Here is a 22836-nt window from a genome sequence, read left to right as displayed (position 1 = left end):
GAGGCATACTTCATTGAAGGGTTGGAAAAATGATGAAAAGATTCAGAGAAATAGGTGCATGTTGTACAAATGCTTATAATATAAAAGTACAGAATTAAGTAGGAACTGATAATAAAGAAAACACAATCAATTAGGAGAAAAGATAGCTTGACTTATGCTAATATAGTAAAACCTTTTTCTGGTGTAACAGACCACATTATAGTACAGTGTATGCCTACCATTTGCAGCATATGGCAGAGGTTAATATCTATTAAGAAAGTGGAATTTCATCTCGGAAGGAAAACATACTGGAAATAGTATATTCTCATAAGTACTTAGAGAAAAGTAAAGGGGGGAAAATGCCTCTGAATACACAAAAGATAATACCTGCAGTAGATGGAAATTCATTAAACATTATCACATAAAATAAGTCACAAAATAGAAATGTTACATACAGGAGAAATATTAATATATCACCCAATTTTCTTAAGCCTTGATTTTGGACACTGAAAAATTTCCATTTCTGCGTTATCAGGTAGCACAAAAAGTTGTTTCCAGAATACAGCTGAGAGTGTTATTGGTGTATTGGTAGGAGCAGCAAGAAATTTGAGGGGAAGGGGTAAAAAACTGTGACATGAAATAAATGCCATTTCCTCACAACAAATCTTTGTTTGACCTTCCAAAAATTCAGTTCAGCAAAATCATACATATAAAGGTGTTTGCAGACTGAGAAACTCCCTGGGCTGAGGTCTTCAGCTGAGGGTAGAAGTTGTACTACCTCCCACAGCCCCAGAATGCCACTGCCATTGGTCAGGGTCTAATACCACTCTGGTATTCTGAGTAACTCTATCCCATTTGAGAGAGTGGAAGCTAAAGGTAAGTTTTGGCACTTCTCTCTTAGTTGAATTTTTATCGCTGGAAATACTAGTATTTGTTTTATTTTATCATGCTTAATACTGATTCAAAGCTTGCAGATTGTGAAGCCTATTTATTTTTCCCTAGATATGTCTTAGCTCCTTCCTGTGAGAGGTGTACATAATCTTCATCAAAATATTTGATCTTACAGCTACTGCAGATGCCAATATTTCTACAGTGCGTTCCAATATATTACATGAAAGGGAAATAGAGACATGCAAACAGTGCAAGTTAGTGCAGATACTATAGCCATAGGTAAACAATTTTTTTTCCACAGATTTGGTTTTGTCTACATATATAAAAAATTTAATTCTTATCAAGCCTTATACCCTTTAAAAATCTCTTATTTTTAGGCAACATGACATGAAAACAATTTTGCATAGTGAGCAAATTTTTATTTAAGAATTGTTTATTCAGAGGAAAAATTACACCACATATGTTAGTACCGCATTTTGGGTTGATAGACGATACCCTTTATAGCTGAATTATCTGGGGTAAATGACATGGAAAGGAAAAGCAAGACCAAAACCAATTCTGCCAAAAATAGGCAGCAGAAAATGTAAAGACAGACAAAAAAATGCAAATTAGCATACTTGCTTATTTCTGAGGTTGATTGAATTTTTATTTTAAGTTATTTAATTTTTTAATAAAGCAGAATACTTTTAGTAATATTGGAAGCTAATACTGAAAGGTGAAATTCATCTAAGCTTTCTCAAAGAGAAGACCCAGTGACTCTAGCTTCTTCCAGCAGCAGCTGAAGTCTTTCTGAATAAAGAAAATGAGAGAAAAATGAATGCCTTGTTAGTGACCGTCCCCAGAGGAATTTCATATCCTCATGCTTAAACCAGCTTTATAAAGACCTCTTTTCATGAAGCTAAAATTCAGCTTGTTGCACAGCACACACATTAAAAAAAGTCTCATGTATTTCTTAAAGTAGCTACAATTTTGAAATTAAATATTTAAGTGTGTGTATCATGGCATCCCATAAGGAGTACAATTTATTAGACTTACGCATTGCTTGTTATCACTGTGCTTTTGGTGAAATTAATGTGAGCTGCAGATAAGTAAAGGTGTAAGCAAAGAATGCTGAATAGAGCCTTGTGTCAGGCGTCTTATACGATAATAGCGAATGCACCCCTTACAAGGAAAAGGGAACGCATAAACACTAGTGCTCAAGCCTAGCAAGAATTTTCTACCATTTCACAAAATTCTGGAACTTTAAATGGGTGATAACTCAATTTTACCATTCTATTTTCCAAAGAGAACAGGTGAATGTACTACACCACCATTTCTCACTACTTTAGAAGTGGTGTTGACTAAATAATGAAGGAATTCAGAGTACTGTCGTTACTGTCCATGGGGCTATGAAGGACACATATTATTTCTTATTTTTCTCCCAAGACCTTTGCAAAAGTATGGTCCAAATATGCCACACCAATTAAAGTTACATTCTGATAAAACAACTAGTGGGTGAAAAGTGTTTTGATTATGCTCATCCAGAGACAACAGAGTTTCTAATGCTTTCTAATGGATTGGTGGGTTTTTTCGTTTTGTTTGGTTTGGTTTTTTTTTAGTTTGGTTCAGTTTGGGGTTTATATAATGGAGGAGAAATATAATATTACATTGTTATACATTTCAAAAGATTATTTATTGTGATAAAAACAATTAATATAATAATTTACCTTTTCACTGGTTTCACAAAAGTTCGTAACTAATGGTGCAATGAAAATAGGTGAAGTTGGATGAAAGGGGAAAAACACCACTCATACGTTCTCATTGAGGTCAGTTTATTTTTACACCAATAAAATTCAACTTTTCTAAATTATATAAATATGAGAATGGCCAAAGCAGTGTGCAGAATTCTCAGGCCCAAGGACTCTTCATGAAGAAAACCAGACTAAACCACTGAGTGCCCATGAATAAATACAAATTATTCATCAGAAATATTGTGTTATATATATATATATAAAAGTACTGTATTTGTGACATTAAATTGTCATAGATTCCTTGTGAATACCAGATTACCTACAATCTGTCCATTTTGTTCTCTTTCAGAAAAAAAAAACCAGAATGCAGACCTTTGTAAATGTTTTTCTGGGATTTTTTATCTTTGAGTTTGTTGGAGCTGCCCCTATCACTGATACCATAATTTATGATTCTGAGTTCTATAACATACCATTTGGAGAGCTGCCTCATGCATTTGCCTTTGATGAAAACAAGCAGTCTGATGAAGTAGAGGTAACTGGAACTTATTTATTCTGTCTTTCCAAAGTGCATAAATGCAGTAGCTACTGATCAGTTTCTCTCTGTCATGAAAACATTTATCAGACAAATCTACTCATGTGGTTTCTATTGCCTTTGCAGTTCATGCACTTTTTCCCTAACCTACAAACAAAGCCAAAATATATTCTGATTGTTTGGGGTTTTATTTGTGGAAATTTTTAAGAGTAGATGAAAGGTACCATGCTTTCCTCAGGTCTCCATGTTCCACAAATTCTGTTGGAGATTGTCATTGTGATTTATTTGTCTGTATGATGCATGGAGGCAGCTGAGACAGGACTTCCAGCAGTTCCCATTAAATAAGGTTGTAAAATGCTGTTTCCTTAGGTTTATGTTCAGTATAACTATTTCAGGCCATAAATGCTAATGTTTTCTCTTGCTGTTATGAAAGTGGCAGAAGGAAGAAAAAGAAAGGGAAAGCACTTGAATTTAAACACAGGAAAGTAAGAAAAATTACTGAAGAAAAACTGTTGAAATTCTAATACAATATGAGGTGGTAAGATATGTCACCTGCAGAAGGAAGGGACTCCACTTGTTGACTTAAATGCTTCCTTCCTCTTCTATATTCCTTTATTTCTTTAAAATTATTAAAAGGTTACATTAATTTTATTCTCGTGCTCCTGATTAGACATCGGCACAACTTCCCTGAAGGTAATATAAGCACTCTGTGTTTCAGGATTGTGTGTGATAGAAGTTGAGTGAAAAATACAACATTTAAATAATATGGTCTTTTCTTTTTTATACATAATATTTTAGTACTCTTTCACATAACAATGCATAATTCATGAAAACACATTCCTTTGAAAGATTCATGATTACAGCAGGAGGGATAGGAGCTAGTCTTTCATCATTGTGCAATAGAAATTGGATAACAGCTTTGAAATCAAAGGACAGAGACAATTTAAGAATAAATATATCCCAAAACAGGAGAACTGAAGAGGTACGAATAATCTCAAAGCTAGAGCTAAGATCAGAACCTTATAGTTTGTAGGAAATAAATTTTCAGTCTAAGAGGGACTGAGAAGAACTTTGCTCCAAAGAACTTACCTTGCCTTTGGCCTGTTTCCCTTGTGCCACTCTTGTGCTGTACTTGATTCTGTTTGAGCTTGATTTCCTGATAAAGTCACTACCAATTTTAGTCGCTGTGCTCTCTCTATTTCACACTGATTAATAAATCACAGTTTCTGTCTCTCTTTGTTCTTAAAAATGAAGCGTTTATTCCTGCAGAAATTACTTCCTTCCCAGAAATGGGAGAAGCTATTTTGAATGTGTCTCATCACTGAGTTTTTCTCATTCAAACAACAGATTTCTTAGTAATGCAGTGAATGGTAGATGGGACTCTCCCATGCTGTGCTTTCTCTGTGAGGTCCTATAACACCAAAGCATGGGTGTTATAGGACCAAACTTTCCCAAGATTCTGAGTGAAAGATAAAGATAAAGCAAGGCTTTAGTGTTCTTTTCCAGCTGAAAGGAAATTCAGGATGACTGATTTTGCACCCAACAAGAGAAGATACAAGAGATCCCAACACAGGTTGGGTTTTTTTAAGAAAGCATGGAATAGGCAGAGTTCAGAAAGACTGTTCATACTGTCTGGTAAACTTTTCCAGAGCATGATTATCTTCCATTACTGAGCTCTTCAGATGGACTTCTTAAAATTCATCAGGTGAAGTTCATCCGTCACAGTAGTTGAACAGAATTTTGCTTTGCATATGGATGGACCTCCCTGTATGAGCCATTTTTCATAGATGTTTAGCCAAAATCTTTTTTTTGCTTACATTCCTAATACCATGTACCACCCAAGAGAATCCTAAACATTCAGTTCCACATATCCCAGGAGATATGAGTGGTCAGTGCTGTAGAAATCAAGCAAATTTTATAGACATGTCAGTGTACTATTTGATAGGGCATATCAGTCTTGCAATTTATATTTTAATCATTGAATAATATTGATATCACTCAAGTTTTAAACAGAATACATTTGATTTCTTGATTGTGGTTATGACTTTCCTGTTTAAAATCTTGTTATCATAACGATGTGAACAACACAAGTGGGTCTATGTGTAAAACTCAATATTTATTCAAGGTCATGGGTTAGTTTTTATTATGCATAGCTTACATGATGAGCAATACCACAGAGACCCAGACAAACAGCAGGCCTTCAACAGATCTGGCCTGTGTGCAGTAACTCTTTAAGACCTGAATTTCCCTTTAGAGAGCTCTGAATCATGTCTTTAGACTTCTGAAATAGTGGAGAAAAAGTTAAAGTAGCTGTTGCTGTCTTCAATTTAAGATTTTAAAATTCAGTTATGTGCAAAGATAAGTCATTCTGTTTAACACATTTTTAGACTCGTTAGCAAAATGCAAACTTTACCATGGTTGTGCATCCAACTGATTTGCAGAAGGTCCAGGAGACTGACCAGTTCCAGTACCTCAGATGCATTTGGTGTGCTACTCCTGTTAATTTCAAAGTGAATTAACCACCTGAATTAACTCAAGGAGTTAAACTAAAGCACCTGTGTCAGCATGTCCTTTTCTGGACCCATTAGATACTGTAATCACACATTCAATGTGTAATCACCAAAATGAGGAAAGACCTAAAGGTAATTAGAAAGGTATAGTTTCCACTCATTAAGTCTGGTTTAAATTAGGCTTTGCATCCCAAGATCATGCTCCAAAACAAGTATGAATCATTCTCTTGGGATATGTATTGAGGTGGGTTGACCTTAGCTGGCTGCCAGATGACCATCAAAATGTTTTCTCACTCCCCTTTCTCAGAGACACAGGAGAAAAAATTAAGGTTAAAAACTTGTGAGTTGACATATAGTCAGTTCAATGAAGAAAAACAAAAATTGCACGTAGAACAAAGGGAAACAAAATGTTTGTTCTCTACTTCCCATTAGCTGGTGAGGGCCAGACACTTCCAGGGAAGTAGGACTCGAGTACGTGTAGCAGGTGCTCCTGAAGACAAACACCTTGATAATAAAGCCCACCCCCTGCCCTCACTGCCTTCTTTCTCTTGGCTTGTATTGCTGACCAGATGCCATATGGAATATCCCTTTGCTCAGCTTGGGTGACCTGTCCTGGCTGTGTCCCCTCCTGAGATCTTGACCACCTCTAGCCTATTGGTGAGAGTGTAATGTTGGAGAGACTGCCTTGGTGCTGTGCCAGCACTGCTCAGCATTTGCCAAACACAGGTGTGTTATCAACACCTTTGCAGCTAAAACCACAAAGCACAGCACTGAGGGGTACCATGGGGAAAGCTAATTCCATCCCAGCCTGACCCCATATACCTATCTTCCTCAAATAATTTTTGATGAACTCTAGACATCTTTTTCAGGCTTAGTACAAAACTTTTGCCTTAATACAGTTAACTAAGAGTGCCCGAGTCCAAGTTCATGACTTTGTTACTTCTCATACTCTGGAAGTATTTTTTCTTGTGTAGTGTGTATGTATGTATACACACACACACTTCATTGTATTGAAAACATTTTTCTGAAAATGTTTCTAGATAATGGCTCTTGATATTCTTCCACTTGAAGTCTATTTTTGTCATAGATTCTAGAGTAATCTCAAGGTTGGGAAAGGTTACTTAGTGTATACATGGGATACATTTTTAATGCAAATATTTGCACGGCGAAAATAATTGTAGCTGTGAATTACTTGTGAGAATTGTATTGAATCCTCAAGCAAAGCTATGTATTGTCATATATTAGGTGGGTCAAATTGGCTACATAATCTATGGTTTCTAAGATCCCAGGTTAGTGAGACACAAAATACCTAGCTAAAGCTTTGCATCCAAATGAAAATTGCTACTGGAAAAACTTTAAGTAATATCACTCAGAAATAAAATATGCATAGATACATTAAGATAGCAGAATCAACTCTTTCACAGAAAATGGCTAAAAAAAGGCAATATAAAAGAAAAGTCTATTATCAAGGAAAGAATTCCAAGGTCCTAAAGGAGAAAGATACTGCAAATAAATGTACTGTAAGTGTACAAGCTTTTTGTTGGATTTATCTTCTGAAACAGACAGTAACAACAGTATAAACATGAGCTGCTGTATCTTCCCTTTTCTTTACAATTCATTAGTATTTTGAATTAATTTTATATCATGATAGGGTTCAGAGGCCGCAATCAAGACTGGGTCTCCCAACTGCTCTGAAAACATATACGAAGAGAGATTTCCTTCTTCAAAATGAATACAATCAAACCAGTCTCTCAAAGGAATTCTTGTGTGAGCTTCTCACTTTTTCCCTCTTTGAAACGAAAACTTTGTTTGGAAAATGTGTGAGAAAAACAAATTGTGGAGAGAGATTCTTATGTACATCAGCTACTGATGCCTAATAAAATGGCTCTGCAATTTTATCATAATATCTGTTAAACATAATCAGTCAGTTTTCCTTTAGGTAGGAAAAACTAAGTTAGAAAAATGAGAAGTGAAAATATAGGCCAATCAGAAGAATATTTTCATTGCTAAGATAGGCAATCAGTGAGGCTGAAAAGCAAAGGAGCACTTAAGAATGGTTTGCCTAGCACTGAATAAAGAGAAAAGCAAGGGAGTTAAATTAAATAAGACAGGTTGGTCTGGGTCTGCTTACACAAAATAAATAAGCTGTAAAATAGGATCCACAAAATACTCAGAAAGAAGCAAAGCAAAAGTCTTGTATTTGATGCATTTGAGCTGATTAGCATTAGCTTGTTGAATTTGAATCGAACTAATAGTGGGATATTCAGGTGCCTGCACAAAGCTCAGAACTGCAGTTTGAGACATTTGCTCGTGTCTGTGTGCATACACACAAGCCATCTCTGCTGTTGCCATAACACACACTAAGAGGGGCCATACTTGAACAAGAACTCACTCTTGCCATTCTGCAGCGTTGAGAGAGGCTCACACTGCTGTTCATATCATTGTGGTAGGTATTAAATAAGAGACTTCTAAGTGGGTATACAATGACTTTTCAGAACATGCCGTATACATTTTTTAAAAACCCTTTTAATTAGTACAAGTAATGTACAAGTCAGCCACAGAGTTGATAAGAGAATCAAACTTATCATTTGAATTCCTCAAATAGGAATTTTTCTACTTTTTCAGGAAGTCTTTGAAAGCTCTTATTATTCACTTTTCTGAAGTGACTAACAAATCTATTTCTTTTTAAGGTAGAACAGTAGGAGAAAAAAAGTCTTTAAAAGCAAAATTCAAGAAGAAACCAGTACAAGCTACTTTTGGAAAGGAAAACAAACCTCCCTGCCCGTGACAAGGGGGTTGGAAATAGATGATCTTTATGGTTCCATCCAACCCAAACCATTCTGTGATTCTATGAATAGCTTCTACCATAATTAGACATATTCTTGTAAGCCTTTGGTAGTTTCAGAACAGCTATGGGGGAAACTAGTTCCTTTTGATGGGTCAGTGTGTGGAACAGCTGTCCCTTCTAGTTTCTAATGCCTCTTTATAAGTTTTGAATTTTTATCTATGTTTTAAGTGTATTTTTTTGCAGTTAAAGAAACATTGAAACAGAACACACTTCATATTCTCCTGTGGATTTAAACTTATCATATGTAATACATCAGTTTTGATCCTAAAAGGTGTAGACATAAAAGACACATAAAATAAATTCCTGAGCCTTTTCTAGTCTTTCATTTGTCTTGCCTCCTTTACTGTCAATGGTGAGAGACAGATACCTAAACATCCCACCCTAAAAGGAATTTCTGTAGCCAGTGTCTGGAGCCGCTTTTCAGAAGTTTTGTATCATTCTGTACTGACTGTGAAGAGATGCTAATATAAACTAAGTGCCCAGCCTATGGATGGCAAGTTACAAGTTGGGTTTTACCAATTGCTTTTTATCACTTACTGATGTGTTCCGATATCTGAATTCTTGACCTTTGTAATTTCCTGGTCTGAAAGTGCCTCTGAATTGACCAGCCACTCTAAGCAATTTCATTAGAAAATGGAGTCACATTGGATAAATACAAGGCGGGGAAAGAAATAGATGCTTCATGCAATCTCAGGAAAGATACCACTGTTCTTTGGTGTGCTCTGACACTAACCTGCACTGGTATTCTCTAAATCTCTTGATTGATTCCAAAGACAGAATAGGGTAACTATTAACCATATAGTTAGATGTCTAAAGATAGGTGATGTGATACCCCTTCAGTTTTTTCTTATGCCATGTATTAAAACTGTCTTGGACAGCAGATTATTATTTGAAGACTTGCAGCTATTGGCAAAGAGAAACATACTTTATTATATTTCTCTACAATGTTCTTCCTGCTTTGTGATTTTCCATAAAGCATATTTCTTAAAGTAGCAAATGAAATACAAGTCCACTCCCTGCCTAATTCCAGGCTCCCTTGTCCCTCCAAAAAACCCTATGGAAAATAATGCCATTAAGTGATATACAATCATTTATATTTCAAATTTATTTTGTTTTTAGTAAAGGCCATGTTGCCAAAAATAAACAAACATCTGGAAGATGAGGGATCATTCTGTACAGTATATAGTCCAGGAAACATCTTTGTCTTGTTACAGTCTTGCATGATTTATCAAACATGTAAAGGCTGCATGGATCAGATGACCAATAATGGGAAACAGACTTTTACCTTTAGGTCACTGGTTCAAGTCCACATTATGTACAGCAAGAAAATACAGCTCATGCCCTGGGTCTGGTATGTAAAACACATATGTCAGTGAACTCTACTCTGTTACCAGTATAAAAATAGCAACATCATTAAGCTGACGTCAATAATTTTTATTTCTTATGACACTCACAACTGCGGGAGACTGAATGGATAAAGCTAACTACTTGCAACAGCTTCCCTAAACCCTGGATTTAGTGCATTTGCAAGGAAGCTGCTGGGAGACTTTTAACTGCGCATCTACAAATCCAGAAAAAAACCTACAGAAAGAGAGAGATCACAGTCTAGAAACAGAAGTACTAGAGGTTAACACCTCTGCTTTGTTACCCAACAGCTACAGTGATTAATCAACTAAGAACCCCCAGAGAGCATAAAGTAAATCACAAATCCCAAGAAAGTTCCATAAAGTATGTCGCCAAATATGGACAAAAAAGTCCACCTTGAAAATACTCTCCTCCAGAATATTATTTTCAGTAGAACAAAGTTGCATATGAAGACATTAACAGGTCTCAAAATCTCTGGATTTAATTCCAAAGTTCAGAAGAGGTATTCTTATCTGATTTCCACAAAACTGGTGAAGAAGTAGACAGCATGTGCAAGATTTTTAGTGCTGTCCTAACCTGGGTCAATAAAAGTCTGGAATGCATCTCTCCCTCTAGGCTTCCTCCATTCAGAGAACAGCTGTCCCATTTCCTTTGTTCCCAAAGTCTTCTTTTGATTTGTCCCCAAGTCCATTCCTGGTTAAGCTGTCTACTCTCAGTGCTGCAGATGGTAACACTGTGTGTTTGTCTGCACAAAATGACAAGGTACATCCTTACTCTTACTTACATCAACTCAAGTTACTCAGTCATAGTTCAGCAGAAGGTCATCTTGCTCATTTGATTACCTTGCATTTTGTGAGGTTATGACCTTGGTAACTGTATTGGGTCATTTTTTATCCATCAACTCTAATTATTAATAGTATCTGTGGCTTTTTAGAATACAACTAAAGAATGTACAGAAAACCTAAATTGTTCTTAGTCAAAATCTGAGCCTGTGTAGTTCACAGTGCTTACTGGTTTTTTATTGCTCCCATGTTCTCCGTCTTCAGTGAAACTGATACAAAATATTTGACTCTATTTCCATTATATAACCTAAACCAAATTATTTTTGTACAAAAAATTAGATTTTAGGTAGTTATATAGGCGTTCTAAGGCAGTCCAGGATCACAATGCTTAATGCTGCTTGTAATGATATATAGCTGTGCTGCAAGATCCAGGTAGCCTATTATGAGTTGTAAAGTGTTTTTTTTTCCAAAATTTTCACAGATCATAGAATTTTCTGGGTTAGAAGGGACCAAGATCTTCTACTTCCAACCCCCCTGCCATGGGCAGGGACACTTTCAACTAGCCCAGGTTGCTCAAAGCCCCATCCATCCTTGCCTTGAGCAAGGGAATCCATAACTTCTCTGGGCAACCATTTCCAATGCCTCACCACCCTCACAGAAAAGAATTTAATAATATATAAAAGTTTCAGCTTCAAGCCATTTCCTCTTGTCCTATCACATGTCCTTCTAAAAAGTCTCTCTCCAGCTTTCTTGTAGGTCCCCTTCAGGTACTGAAAAGCTACTACAAGGTCTTCCCAGAGCCTTCTTTTCTCTGGGCTGAACAACCCCAACTCTCTGTCTTCATCTTCTTGGCCCTCCTCCAGACTTGCTCCCACAGGCCCATGTCCTCTTTGTGATGGAGACCCCAGAGCTGGATGCAGTACTGCAGGTGGAGTCTCATGAGAACAGAGTAGAGGGGCAGAATCACATCCCTTGAGCTGCTGGTTACATGTGAAATATATATACACATACAGAGAGATTCAAAGAGGGATCAAATACAGCAAAAGCTTTGCCACTTCTTGGAATCCAGATGTCAGGTGTTTTAGTTCCTTTAACTTCTATAGTCTACATACAAAATCAAATTTTAAAAATTCTAACCATTTGGCTAGTCTGAATGCAATTACTTTTTAACTGTCCTTTATAATCAGAATTTATGAACGCTACTGGAATGGATTTCAACAACTTGCTCTCCATAAAGACAGTAAAGACAGCAGTAGCTGTGGTATGGTCTCAAAAAAGGAGATGCTTGGTCAGGTGAAAGACTCAGGATTCAATAGTTTTATGGTGGTGTTGTGCTAGAAAGCTGCAGTGGATGAAAACTGAAGCAGAATTTTGGGCTTTGGTGCCTTTGCACTTGGAATAATGATACTGTGACAAAATTCCTATATTTGGCTGTGCCTTAGAAAAAGATAAGGAGTGCTAACTGCAGTGCAGGGGTGCAGCACCACAGGATTAGATACATCAAATTTTTAACAGAACCTCAGCTGTGCAAAACCCTATAAGGACACTAATTAATTGTCTTAGATTTAAAGAATAAAGATCACATTTTCACAAGGGGCTCAGTGCAGTCAAACAATATTATTACACATGGAGAAATGAAGATACAGCAGGAAAGTAACTTGCAAAGGTCACACAACTATGTCTGGGTGATTACAGAAAACAACTCTGTCTCTTTGCTAACACAGACCCCTCTGCAACAAGCTTAGCAAGTCTGCAATACTCTTTTTATGAACAGTGATATGATACAAGAAAATTGCTACATCTTAATTTTTATCCTAAATTGTCATATAGGAAAATCAACAGAATGTGTTTTTAGAATTAAAGTTAACCTGACAAAATTTACTGCTTTGACTAATTATGTTGAGTGAAGGACAAAAAAAAAATAAGTTTTCTATGTCCATGCAAAGATCCTCCAAATTTTATAAGTGTTTTAAAATCTAGATTTTATCCAATATTTTTATATAAATCAATTTTTTCATACCACATAATACAGGTACTAATGAATGCAGCTAACCAGAGTCTTTTGGTATTCAGATATAGGGGAAAAAAAGACAAAAAACCCACCAACATATTATCAAGTAATATGTGAAGTCAGAATTCAGAATTCATTAATAATATTTCTAAATGATGTTAGTGTTCTAAGCAGAGCCTCCACAGCTACATTGGATTTGGATTTATGATGGTACAACTTACAATTTTATGGTAAATGACTTGCACCTTTTTGATATTTCACAGCAAATTTTCATTTGTCACACACAGTTTATCAATTTTTATCACAAATCTAATTTATCTTTAAATAAATATGAAAAGGTAATTTTGCTAGTATATATTCTCAGTAATTAAGTATATGCATGTGTGAATACATAAAAAAACATTCAAAACACTGGGATAAAAAGTGAATAAGTATGTTGGATTTTCATGATTTTTTTATCTATCATCAGAATTCATTATAGTTCCTGGATAAAATGAAGCTCAAGCACTAAAACTCAGAAAATATGTGACCTCTAGTGGGAGAATACGAATAACTGGAAAAGAAACAACTTCCAAGGGAAGTAAACAGTAACATTTCCTTTTAATTTTCCCTAGACAGAGATTGGGACAGAACTACCTTCTGTAATTCAAGAGAGTTATTCTTCTGCACCATTGACAGAAGAAACTGAGGATGAAGCATCAACGCCAAAATTAATTGACGGGTCTTCAGCACAGGGGTCAGGGGTTCTTGGACCCCAGACTCAAGATGGTTAGTAGGAAAGAGAAATGAGGTTTTTGTGTGTAGCTTTGGTTTTGAGCAAGCCCACTTTATTTTCTTTTTTACTGAAGATGAAGTACATAAATTCTATACTTCTCTTACTGAAGAAATATATAACATGCCTATCTTGCATGCTCCAGATAGGTGTCAAGAGGTTTCCATACTATGTCACCATGAAAACAACTGTGCCAGTGAAGATTTACAACTTAAAAACTTGCTGATAGTTGGCAAATGCTACCAGTACTTGTTTTTTTGTCTTAGATTTCAATATCATTATCAACTGTCTTTATTTATAATGATTTGCTACATGTTTTCTATAAATGTTTTCATACAAAGTGTAGTTAAAATGTTGAAGAATTTTTGACCATGAAAACCTGTAGACTGAAAAACTTAAGGAAAGGGAGATGCTTAGAACTTTTGAGTAAATAAGATTTTCAGTTCTGACTACCTATAGTGAAATAAGAACTTTATAAATCTTGCAAGGGAATTAAAATTGCAAAACATAATCTGTCCCTCTCCCCCACAAACTTTGAAATGCTAATTATTGACATTTGTCAGAAGCTCCTCTAAATTCTAATAGGTAAAACTCACTAGAGTTATCCATTGCTGTGAGGGATCTTTGTGTTGTATGGTGATCAACATATGGTAGCAGGAAAATCCTACTTTTTACTATGCTTAACACTACAGCTGAGTGCCATAGAAGAAAAATGAAAAAAAAAAAACAACCACAAACATAAACCCCAGAGTTCCTGCTTCCAAAATTGTGTATTCAGTGAAATTAATAATTCATAATCTTATTTTGGTACATACAACAAGTGAGCCTGACCAGGCAAAAATAAACATGGTCAAAACAAACAAAAATGGAATGAGAACTTCCCAGGAGATTTCAGAAAAAAGAAAAAGAAAGGCCCATACATACATTTTTTTCAATTTTGAGAACTACAAGATGTTACAATATATCCTGTAAATATTATATATGGTGAATTCTGTATCGATCAACATTTTTGAGTACTGCATGCAAATCAACTAAAGAAATGCTCAAGACAGTATCATGTCAAATCAAATTTCTCGTGTCTTCCATTTTCTAGCAATACATTTTCCTGTCAGACATTGCTGCTGTTGGCCTGGTACTGAATAGAAGACTGCAAGGATCAGTAACATTAAGACAAGCTCATTTTTCTTGTTGATATCTTTTTGAATCCTTCCCCTACCTCTGCTTTTTTTCAGTGTCCACCAGACATAAGTGACAAATACCACTCCTCTAAGACCAAAAATAGGACAGGGTGAAACCCTTTCCCAGTACTATGCTATTATATTGCAATATTATGAAAAAATATCAGCCATCCTTAACTCTAAATTCATCTAGGCCTAGATTTGCTGGAATAGTTCAAAGTGTGGATATTTTTTCCCTGTGTCAGGCTTGCTCTCTGTAACCAATTAAATCTGTCCTGTGCAGAAAATTAGGGAAAGCATGAAAAGGTTCTTATCTCTCCAGAAATTGCATTCCTGGATGTCCAAGTAGATATTATCACATAAAAATAAAAGAGTACTCTGGTTACTGATTCTTTAATCTTGTCTCAAAAGGCACCTCAATTACCTACAGGTAATTGAGGCAGATTAAGAAGGCACATCTCTCATGTAGCCACATCTGATGTGGAGAAAAACCAATCTGCAAGAAAAAAATTTTCATATTCCTGAATTATCCTACGATTCTATAAGTAACGAGAGCAAACAACCTCATCTGCTACAAGAAGGAGGAAAATGTAACAGAAAAGTACTTCTGTGGGATTAAAAGCTGATAAACAGATATGATGATTTATACCCATAAACAAGGAAAATATGTATCAAAAAACTCAATGTCACAAGTATTATGATCCCACTATTAAAACTGTTAGAGAGATGCCTCTGCCTGAATTAAGGTGCAAACAAGACCATATGCCGAAGTCAATAAGAGGAATTTTATTTAATAGTAAATGGTGTGAGGGGGAGAGAGAGAGAGAGAGCGGGATAGAAAGAAATATAAAAAAGGAGGGAGGGGGAGAGAAAGAGAGTAACAGAGAGATAGATTAAGTAGAAAATATCACCACTCCATGGATCCTGATGGCATCCCATTGATCCTCATTTTCTGGTCTTCTTGGTAGTGAGGGTGCCAGAAAACAGAGTTCAATGGGTTAATATACATTAGGGCCAGGTGGGAATGCCCCGGTAGCTCTCCTTGGGGGTGACAAGTTTGACACAGGCTCTTGCGGCAGACTCTGGATCTGTTGCAACTCTTTGCATCATGTGCAGACCTGTGGTACAAGGCCTCAGGAATGAGTCTGGGGGCACTCTGGGGGTCTTTGATGGATTATGAAACCCCCTCAGCTGCCTCTTAAGTGAATGCCCCATGGATGTGGCCTTCCCAGGGTGGGGAGGGGTATACAGCTGAGCCAGTTTGTGTGAGGGAGGATGGGTGTTCATTGCCTCTGATCAGAGGTAACAGCGCACACCCAAAAACTCTCCTCCTGCTGCTGTGGTTAGGGGGTTGCTTGTGCCTCCCCAAACCCAGCCAGAGTTTATTTTCAGGACAGCTGCTGGGTTTTGGCTTTCTTGTGAATACATTCTTCTCCCTCAGCCTTGTTTATTTCTCCCCATACCTGAGATAATTGAATAGTGTCACCTTTATCTTATCTCAAGTTTCCTTAGGTGGTTCAGCTCACAGACCAAAGTTCCAGTCAGGAGGCACCTTCAGGGAGAGGTGGGCTTTGGTGGTCAAAGCTTCTTTATACACTTTTGCCATAATGGCAAAAAGTACTTCATAACAATGTTTAAGACATTACCTATAACATTTCAGTCTTTCACAAGTCTCACCAAATTTGAACAGTGCTATCAAAAAAACCCCTTTTAGCTTCATGGTATTCATGCAGTTTTATGGCTGGTATCATATGACTTCATTTTTCGTTTTCACAAACTTCTAGTGGCAACCAAATGTTTTGTTAACATGGTCTCCAGGTTACCTTAGCTCAGACTCATATTGAAAAAATTGTCATGATGTAGAATTCCTGTATCTGAAAATGTAATTAAACAACATACAAACGAAACACAGGTTCTTCTCCACAGCTCCATAGGAAATTACTAATTTCCTTACAAAACAATCAGAAGTAAAATTTACAGAACAAAATAGGAATTACAACAAGTTTCATTCATCAGCTATTATTCCTCTATCTAGATAGAAGTATATGCCTGCTAGCTTAAGGGGCAATCAACTTTTGGCTGGTTGCTGTCACCAAATATTCTATATAGTCTGAGAAACACTATATTAGAACAAGTTAATTGTTCTTCTAGGCATAGGGAGAAAAATAACTTCATTTTTAAAAGAATTTAATCACTTTATTGTTGTAATTATATGGTTTGGTGATCAAAGCAGAATGGGAAGTGAACTTTACCATAGACAAAATATGATCGCTAGGTACTTACGTGAGCATTTCATTGTAGTAATTTATGTAAAATTTTTATAAATTTCCATTCTAACAAAGTGTTTTCTCTTAAATTTCTTGATAGGTCTTCCCACTTGCCTTTTGTGTACATGCCTAGGGACCACAGTCTACTGTGATGATCGTGAGCTTGATGCTGTTCCACCATTGCCTAAGAAAACCACATATTTCTATTCACGCTACAACAGAATCAGGAAGATCAGCAGAAATGACTTTGCTAACTTAAGTACGGATAGCAGTATTATAGCAATTAACTTTAATTTTGTTTATTTCTGGCTCATATCAAGCTAAAACATAATGATATATTTTATATAATGTTTAATGATGGTAAATTTTACACATAAATGTGCATGCATTTTGCTGCTTTGGAGTAGAAAGGTCAATACATTAGATGCAAATTCTCTGCCAAATTTTGAGTTATAAATAACAATGATAATTGATCTTTTTGCTGTTACTTGCAATCATCTTTAGAAAGGTAATAAAAACCCCCAAATATTCAATTTAATTTTGGGGGTTTTTTTTAATTGGAAAAAGTGCTTGAGTGTATTTTATAAAGAAGCCAATATATCAAATTTCTTACATATAGGAAAATGTTGGAATAAAGAAATGTGGAACAAGGTAGTAGAGAATATGTTTGTTTCCCTTTAAGTGTTTGTTACCCTTTTTCAAAAGGTAATAATTGAAAAGATTCCCAAAACACACAGAAATCTTAAAACTCTGAACTTTGAAGTCTTTCACTGAAATATATATCAAGAATGACAAAGGCAGGGTTTTTTTAAAATATCACTAAATACATTCTCACATCTGTTATATCTCATTTCTCTGCCAGACCATTTAAAGAGGATTGATTTGACTGCAAACTTTATATCAGAGATCCACAAGGATGCCTTCCGAAGATTGCCCCAACTTCAGGAGTTGGTGCTCCGTGACAATAGGATAAGGCAACTCCCTGAGTTGCCAGCTACCTTAACGTTCATTGATGTTAGTAAGAACAGGCTTGGTCGCAGAGGGATACCAAATGAGGCATTTAAAGTAAGTTTGAGTGTGATGGGAAAATCTTTTCTTCCCCCCTCCAGAGGATGTGGATAGAAGTGCAGCCTATTCTCATGAGAGAGATGCTCCAGTCCCCTAATCATCTTTGTAGCCCTCCACTGGGCCTGCTCCAGGAGCTCCATGTCTCTCTCTTGTCCTGAGAAGCCCGGAACTGGACACAGCACTCCAGATGTTCCTCACCAGCGCTGAGCAGAGGGGCAGGATCACCTCCCTTGACCTGCTGGCAATGCTCTTCCTAATGAACCCCAGGATCTTATTGGCCTTCTTGGCCACAAGGTCACTGGTGGCTCATGGACAGCTTGTTGTCTACCAGGACCCCCAGGTCCTTCTCTGCAGAGCTGCTTTCCAGCAGGTCAGCCCCCAGCCTATACTGCTGTGTGGGGTTATTCTTTACCAGGTGCAGGACCCTGCATTTGCCTTTGTTGAATTTCAGATGGTTCATCTCTGCCAATCTCTCCAGCCTGTTGTGATCCTTCTGGAGGGCTGCACAGCCCTCTGGGTACTGGCAACTCCTCCCAGCTTTGTGTCATCAGTGAACTTGCTGAGGAAGCATCTGTCCCTCCATCCAAGTTATTGATGAACATGTTAAATGATACTGGGCCCGGTACTGAACCTTGGTGGACAGTGTTAGTGGCAGACCTCCCACTAGACCCCATGCCATTGATTATGTCCTTCTGGGATCTGCTGTTCAGTCAGTTCTCAATCCACCTCACTGTCCACTCTTCCAGTCCACACTTCCTGATTTTGCTATAGAGTATACTATGACAGAAAGAGTTGAAAGCCTTGCTGAAGTCAAGGTAGACAATATTCAGTGTTACCCCTCATCCATTCTGGTAGTTGTTTCATTTTAGAAGGCAATCAGGTTGGTCAAGCCTGATTTACCTTTATGAATCCATGCTGGCTACCCTACTGATCACCTTCTTGTCATCCCTGCGTATCAAGATGGCTTTTTCAAATACGTCCGTCATTTCCCCCTGCTTTTTTCCATCTTCCTCTAGAATCTGGATGAACTGCAGCACCTTTATATCACTGACAATAACTTGGATCATATTCCATTGCCGCTCCCTGAAAGCCTCCAAGCTCTTCATCTTCAGGTAGGCTACAAAAGAAATGTCTCCTTACATCATGTTCAAATAGTATGCACAACTGGGAAGGGCAACCATTTGTCTTGTAGTTCCTTCTCTTTCTCCAAAAATGTTCTTACTTGACTAAAAAAGCTATGGGAAGCATAAAATTAACTAGTGAATGCAACCTTTCAAAGAAGTAAAATTTAGCTCAGCTAAGCATTAATTTTCAAAATTTCTAATACAATATTTTCCAAAAATCAAATTCTAGAATTATTATTAGCACAAGTTAAAGTTATGTTCACAGCTGTCAAGAGCAACATTAGTCTAAGAGACTTACCTAAGTGTCTAAGAGACTAATGACAAATCCTTTACACTGCTCATATGAATCTTCCAACAGAAATACTTTTGAATACCATAGGGAAGTTATTTTACATATTTATTTGTATCTATACTCAGTGCATTTCATTCTTTTAATAAAGGCAATTCCCAGCTACCATTTTTTAGTCAAATTTTTCCATTTGACTATATTAGAACATCCTGTCCATCACCCTTCTGTAATCCTTTTTTTCTCTACTTCCTTTTATCAAATAGTTTCTCTCTGAATTCTTCCTTTTAGCCTTTTCCAGGTCTTTCCCTTTATCTCCTCTTATAACTATTTACATTTTTGTTTATCAGATATTTTTACTTATTGTATCATACAGAAAAAACCTTTCAGTACGCAATGTACCTCACATCATTTAACCTCTGTCTTTCAGTAAGTAAATTTATAGAAACTGCCTGCTAGCTGACTTGTTTTTTCACCTGTTTGTGACTGTAAATTAAATATTCAGTGCTGTGTGCTACAGAAAAAAGTTAGTGAGCTGGACTTTTTCCACACCAATTTCTGACTAGCAAAGGAATGGAGAAGTGAAGAATTTTCAGACGGCCCTCATTTTAGGTGATGAGCTTTTTAGTCCCAGTTTCCTGACAATATTGTGTTCCAGCATTTCATTGTTGAGAATAGTTCATTTCAAGAACGGAAGTTCAGAGAATATAAGGCATATAAGAGGAATTTAAATCAAAGGAATAAAACTGAAAGCATTCTGTTTTCCCAGTATACATACAGATGTGAGTTAAACTAATGTGAGAGGGCCTGGGGGAGAGAAATTGTCACAGATCAAATTACAGATTTGTGCCTTTGTAGGTTGAGGTACATTAAGATGTCAGGACGATAATTATGTTTCTATGATTTTTAGACTGGCCTATCCTGGCTCAAATTTGTCTTAATAAGGCTCTTCAATATAATCTGGAAATGAAAGTGCTCTATATTTCTACAAGGCTCCTCCTTCAAAGCCTGCCTCTGCTACTTGGTTTGAGTTACTTAGTTTTGAAACTTTGCACTGACCAAGAAATTTTCCTCTGCTTGGAAGATATCTCTGTTGATGACTTGCTGCAACAATCTGGGCCCTTGAGTTCAAACAAGTATCTCTCTAGACACTGAAAATACATCCATAAATGGTTTTACTTTCAGGCAACTATTCTGATAGCTTTGTTTTTGTTTGCTTGTTTTCTTTTAGAACAACAACATTCAAGAGATGCATGAAGATACTTTCTGCAAAATGAGAGATTTTACTTATGTACGTAGGGCTCTCGAAGACATCAGACTGGATGGTAATCCCATCAACCTGAGCAAAACACCTTATGCATACATGTGTCTACCCCGTTTGCCAGTTGGTAACCTCATCTAAGCTTTGACAGCAGCCAAGACTGTCATATGCTGTAAGAATCTCTAAAGACAAATCATTAACTCACTGCTACATTAACCAAGACGAATTTTTACAAATATCATTAAATTGGGAAATATTTCCGTTAATATTGGAATTGATTACTGAGATATCAAGATTATGAAATGCTAAAAGACAAATCCATTATCTACCCAACTGCAAGTTATTTAGCAAGATCAAGAAAAATCCTTTACTACAAAAACAAGGAAAATACCAATTTTTTTGCTGAATTTTTCAGATCAATGTATGAATTCTAAATTTAAATAATTTTATATATTAAAGTCTAACTATTACATGGTAAATAAAGGAATAAAAGTAAAATATGTCTACACACTTGATTATTTTTTGGCTTTTATTTTAATTAAATATTTTTCTCTCAGAGGTGCATCCATTTTTCTACTTCTTTCCTTGAAGGTCCCTTCATTTTGGAAAAGTACTAGCAATATTCAAAACAACAAGTTTTCTTCAGATAACAGAATATTTCCTTGAATCAATAATGAAATACAGAGCTCAAATTCATATCAGATTACCCTCCCATAATCTATTTATACTTTTGCAGCAACAATTTATCTTTGTAATGCTGATGAGACCCAAAGCTGTTTTCTGTAACTTTGATAAAGTTGCCTGACAAATTATGTGGTAAGAAAAATCTCAAATAAAATAGCCTATTTGAGAAATACTAGATTTTATTCTGCATAGAAAATGGAAAAAAATTCCCTTTGTCATATTTACACAGTCAAACAAAATTTTGGAGTTCAATACACTAAGGACGAGGATTCAGAGACCAAAGTCACGAACCTCCTTGTGGAACTCAATTTCCAATTACTTGAAACAATTTCACAAAAACATCTCTACTGTTCAACAGCCTTTGCAGGTAAAGATTAGAAAATTTCCCTCTTGGGATAGTTTGAATCACTCTTCTCGTTTAGTGGAGAAGATTTAATACATTTTTCTAGGGAGAAAGCCCCCAGGAAAGATCCACTGGATACAACATAGGTACCTGCTCATTCTATTCTATGGTGACAAGCAGCAAATAACACCTGCACATCTTCAGTGATAAAGGTTTGATGAAAGACTTTGGCAAAAAAAAAAAAAAAAATCCCTTCAAACATAACAAATCCACGTAGAAGATCTGGTATTTGTTCAGTATCTAAGTTCCCTTTCATCTACCTGAACATATATGCTCATTTAAAATGTAAATGATAAATTTCCCTTGGGCCGTGCAACAGAAACTGTTCACAGAGACCTCACTCTTCACCCTTGCTGCCACTTTCTAGAAGTGAGCACACATGGAACAATATCAGACCGACTAAAATCAGCACAGTTTGAGCTGGGAGGAAGGAGGTGAGGTGAGCTGAGCTAAGGACAGGATATGGAGTGATATGATGAAGCAAAAGAGGAAGTAAACAATGTTGAGAGCAGAGACAGATCATTCTTGTTCTCTCCTGTCTTGCTGAAAGGCAGAGGGAGAGCAGCAAGATTCCAAAAGTCTTAGACCCTAGCTGCAGTTAGTTTTGTTTTCAAGAAATTCTATGCTTTCCTTTCCATTCACGTCACCTCTCATGCCATCATCAGCTCATTGTGTTCCCAGCAGAACACATGTATTCTGGGAAAGATAAAAATTCAAAGGTTGAGGGGTAAGTGAGGGAGACCACTGAAGCCCTTTCCACAGTTGCTGCAGCCCCTGAACTCTTGTACAGAGGTCAAGCTCCATGCCATGGTGAGGGATTTGCTGTCCATTCCACAGCTGTTTCAGGGAAGATGTATTTCTTTTGGAGAGGGCAAGCCTTGCTAATCATGAGGAGTATGGTGCACCCCCATTATATAAAGGAATGTGGGTGTTCAGATGTCTAGTCCCCAAGCATATTCTATGGTGCAAACCTGCAGTGTCGAGATTGTTTTGCAAGATACTCTCAGATCAAGGACAGTGAGAAAAGGGTATACTGTAGACAAAAAACAACTATTGCACTCTGGAAGTCAAGAAGTACTAGATGGAGTATAATGTGTCTAAACTTTGCCTAGGAAGAAACCTCCAAAATCACAGACCAAAGCTCC

At 36.6% G+C, this 22836-nt stretch overlaps 1 protein-coding gene across 1 annotated transcript; it reads left to right on the top strand.

Moving 5' to 3' along the window:
• Window positions 1-2955: 2955 nt before the first annotated feature.
• EPYC (epiphycan) lies at window positions 2956-20984 on the top strand. The gene is made up of 6 exons (XM_010413809.3): window positions 2956-3132; window positions 13263-13416; window positions 16966-17124; window positions 17728-17930; window positions 18950-19045; window positions 20575-20984. Exons 1-6 carry the CDS (start codon window positions 2965-2967, stop codon window positions 20743-20745), a joined length of 951 nt encoding a protein of 316 aa, XP_010412111.2. The 5' UTR covers window positions 2956-2964; the 3' UTR covers window positions 20746-20984.
• Window positions 20985-22836: the final 1852 nt, after the last annotated feature.

Source organism: Corvus cornix, chromosome 1A (assembly GCF_000738735.6).
Source record: "Corvus cornix cornix isolate S_Up_H32 chromosome 1A, ASM73873v5, whole genome shotgun sequence".
Taxonomy (NCBI): Eukaryota; Metazoa; Chordata; class Aves; order Passeriformes; family Corvidae; genus Corvus; species Corvus cornix.
Note: the sequence above shows the minus strand (reverse complement) of the source record. Positions and strands in the feature narration are given on the sequence as shown.